This window comes from Helobdella robusta, assembly GCF_000326865.2.
Source record: "Helobdella robusta unplaced genomic scaffold HELROscaffold_26, whole genome shotgun sequence".
NCBI classification, from domain to species: Eukaryota; Metazoa; Annelida; class Clitellata; order Rhynchobdellida; family Glossiphoniidae; genus Helobdella; species Helobdella robusta.
The window spans coordinates 2,493,128-2,495,147 of NW_008704349.1; the positions used below are offsets into that span (position 1 = coordinate 2,493,128).

Consider the following 2,020-nt stretch of genomic DNA (forward strand, 5'->3'; position numbering starts at 1 on the left):
GAAAGTTTACTTTTAATTTTGAAAAAATAAATGATGTACATCTCTATAAATTTATTTCCATGGTGATTAATTAGCTTCTATCTACCTTTATGTCCAATGAAAGATTTTTGAACGTTTCAAACATCTTGTTTTGAATCATGTTTTTACAAAATAAACTACTCATTCTATTATTTTTTATACTTTTTCCTTGCTAGATGTTGGATATTGCTAGCAAATAGTAAAAAAAATTTTCAACTTGTGTGCTCATAATATCACATTTCTAGCTACTACTAGCTTACTTCTTACTAGACTAAGGAGTATCAGTTCAGCTAAATTTTCCATCCAACATTTCAATTTGTTTGTATCCGCATTTTTAACTTCTAATAATTAAGTTTATTACAAAGCAGGAAAGTGTTATTTGAGACTTTTTTAAGAGTTTTAAATGGGTATTTAATTTTTAAAATGTCAACTAATGTTAAAGTTTTTTAATCGCACACGAAATACAGCACACACACCCGTATTTATGTATTATATACACTGATATTTGTTACAACAACATTCTACATAACAGCAAATTACAGCATAGATTTCAAACGAAGAGCAATAGAAAAAGTTTGAAGTAGTTCAAATTGCAGTCTCTCTTCACACAAATCACCTCCCGCAAAGACACAAACATCCTAAGTAGCTTGGTAGCTAAGTGGCTTTGTCTGATTGTTTGGTCTGAGTACAAATAGCCACATTGCAGAGAGCATGGTGGAGTACGTACGTACTTACACTTCCCAGCAAGGTTCTTTTGGCCTGCCCCAAGCTTCTCGTACCCATGATGATCAGGTCTGCCTTCTTCTCAATCGCACGGTCGACAACCTCCTGTCCAACGGATTTGGTACACAGTTTCGTCGTTACGTCACCCGTTATCTGGAGGTGCAAGTGAACATTTTAAAGGCGTGGTTAGTAGAAATTTTCTATGTCGATATGATTATCTTTTAAATTTAAAAAAAAAAGATAAAAATAATTTTTTTTTACCTACATTAGAATTTTTTAACTTTTCCGAATATTTCGCTGCAATCTGTTCGGCTTCTATCTTCTTTTGATTGACTGCATGCTGGTACTTGGTAAAGCCGCCTTGGTGAACATAATCTGAAAATGAATTAGTGATGTGCAGACTGAACTGGGACGTGTTTTGAAAGGATGGTATATCTAAAAAACTTTGCAAACATACAAATGTTCGTACACAATTATTGACTAAGTTATAATGCGTCTTCTATATAAAATAAAACGCTATTATTATTATTAGTATTATTAAAAAAGTAGATAAAGCATTTTCACGGCGAGGTCGTTGAATACAGATCAAAATCTTAATGGCAAATTTAAGCAGAAGGTGGAGATGACGTGAAAAAATTTGTGAAGGACTTGAAATAAATGTAAAAATAAAAATGCAACATACTTTATTTACAGATTTTCGCAAAAATAAAAGAAAAAAAATAAATACAGAGCAACAACAGCAAGAAACTAAATATTCTAAATTTAAGAAACAAATTTTTTGTAATTTATAATTTAAGAAAAACTCAACCTCCTTCCATTTTTTTAAGCTCAAATCTCACCTTCCTAATTCAAGATCGGGTATTTTCATTTAATACACAAAATGCAAAGTGCTACACACACAGAGACACACACACACACACACACACACACACACACACACACACACACACGCAAACATACAATTAAGTCAATACGGTAGGATTAGCATCTGTTACAAAAAAAAATATTTCAAATCGTCAATAAAACCACGCACATATTCATACCACACCTTAACAAATATACTTGTGCCGGCGAAGATAACAACACCAAAAAACAAAATCACATATACAAAAAAACATGCATATGCAAACATGCATATGCAAACACACATACAAACAAACACACACATACGCACGCACACGAATGCGCAACTATGCAATAAGGCGCATATAATCAGGTGATTAAACTGTCCACACACGTTCACTCAGAGAGAAAGATAGAGAGAGAGAGAGAGAGAGAG

General features: G+C 32.8%; 1 protein-coding gene across 1 annotated transcript in view; it reads right to left on the minus strand.

The window, feature by feature from the left end:
• Positions 1 to 672: 672 nt before the first annotated feature.
• The window catches only part of HELRODRAFT_173528 (hypothetical protein), a gene marked incomplete at both ends in the record, with an annotated part of 1,879 nt that continues 531 nt past the window's right edge, over positions 673 to 2,020 (minus strand). Inside the window, 2 exons of the mRNA XM_009020135.1 lie at positions 673 to 894; positions 1,007 to 1,116. Coding sequence (XP_009018383.1) covers positions 673 to 894; positions 1,007 to 1,116 — 332 coding nt within the window. The remainder of the gene's footprint in view (positions 895 to 1,006; positions 1,117 to 2,020) is intronic.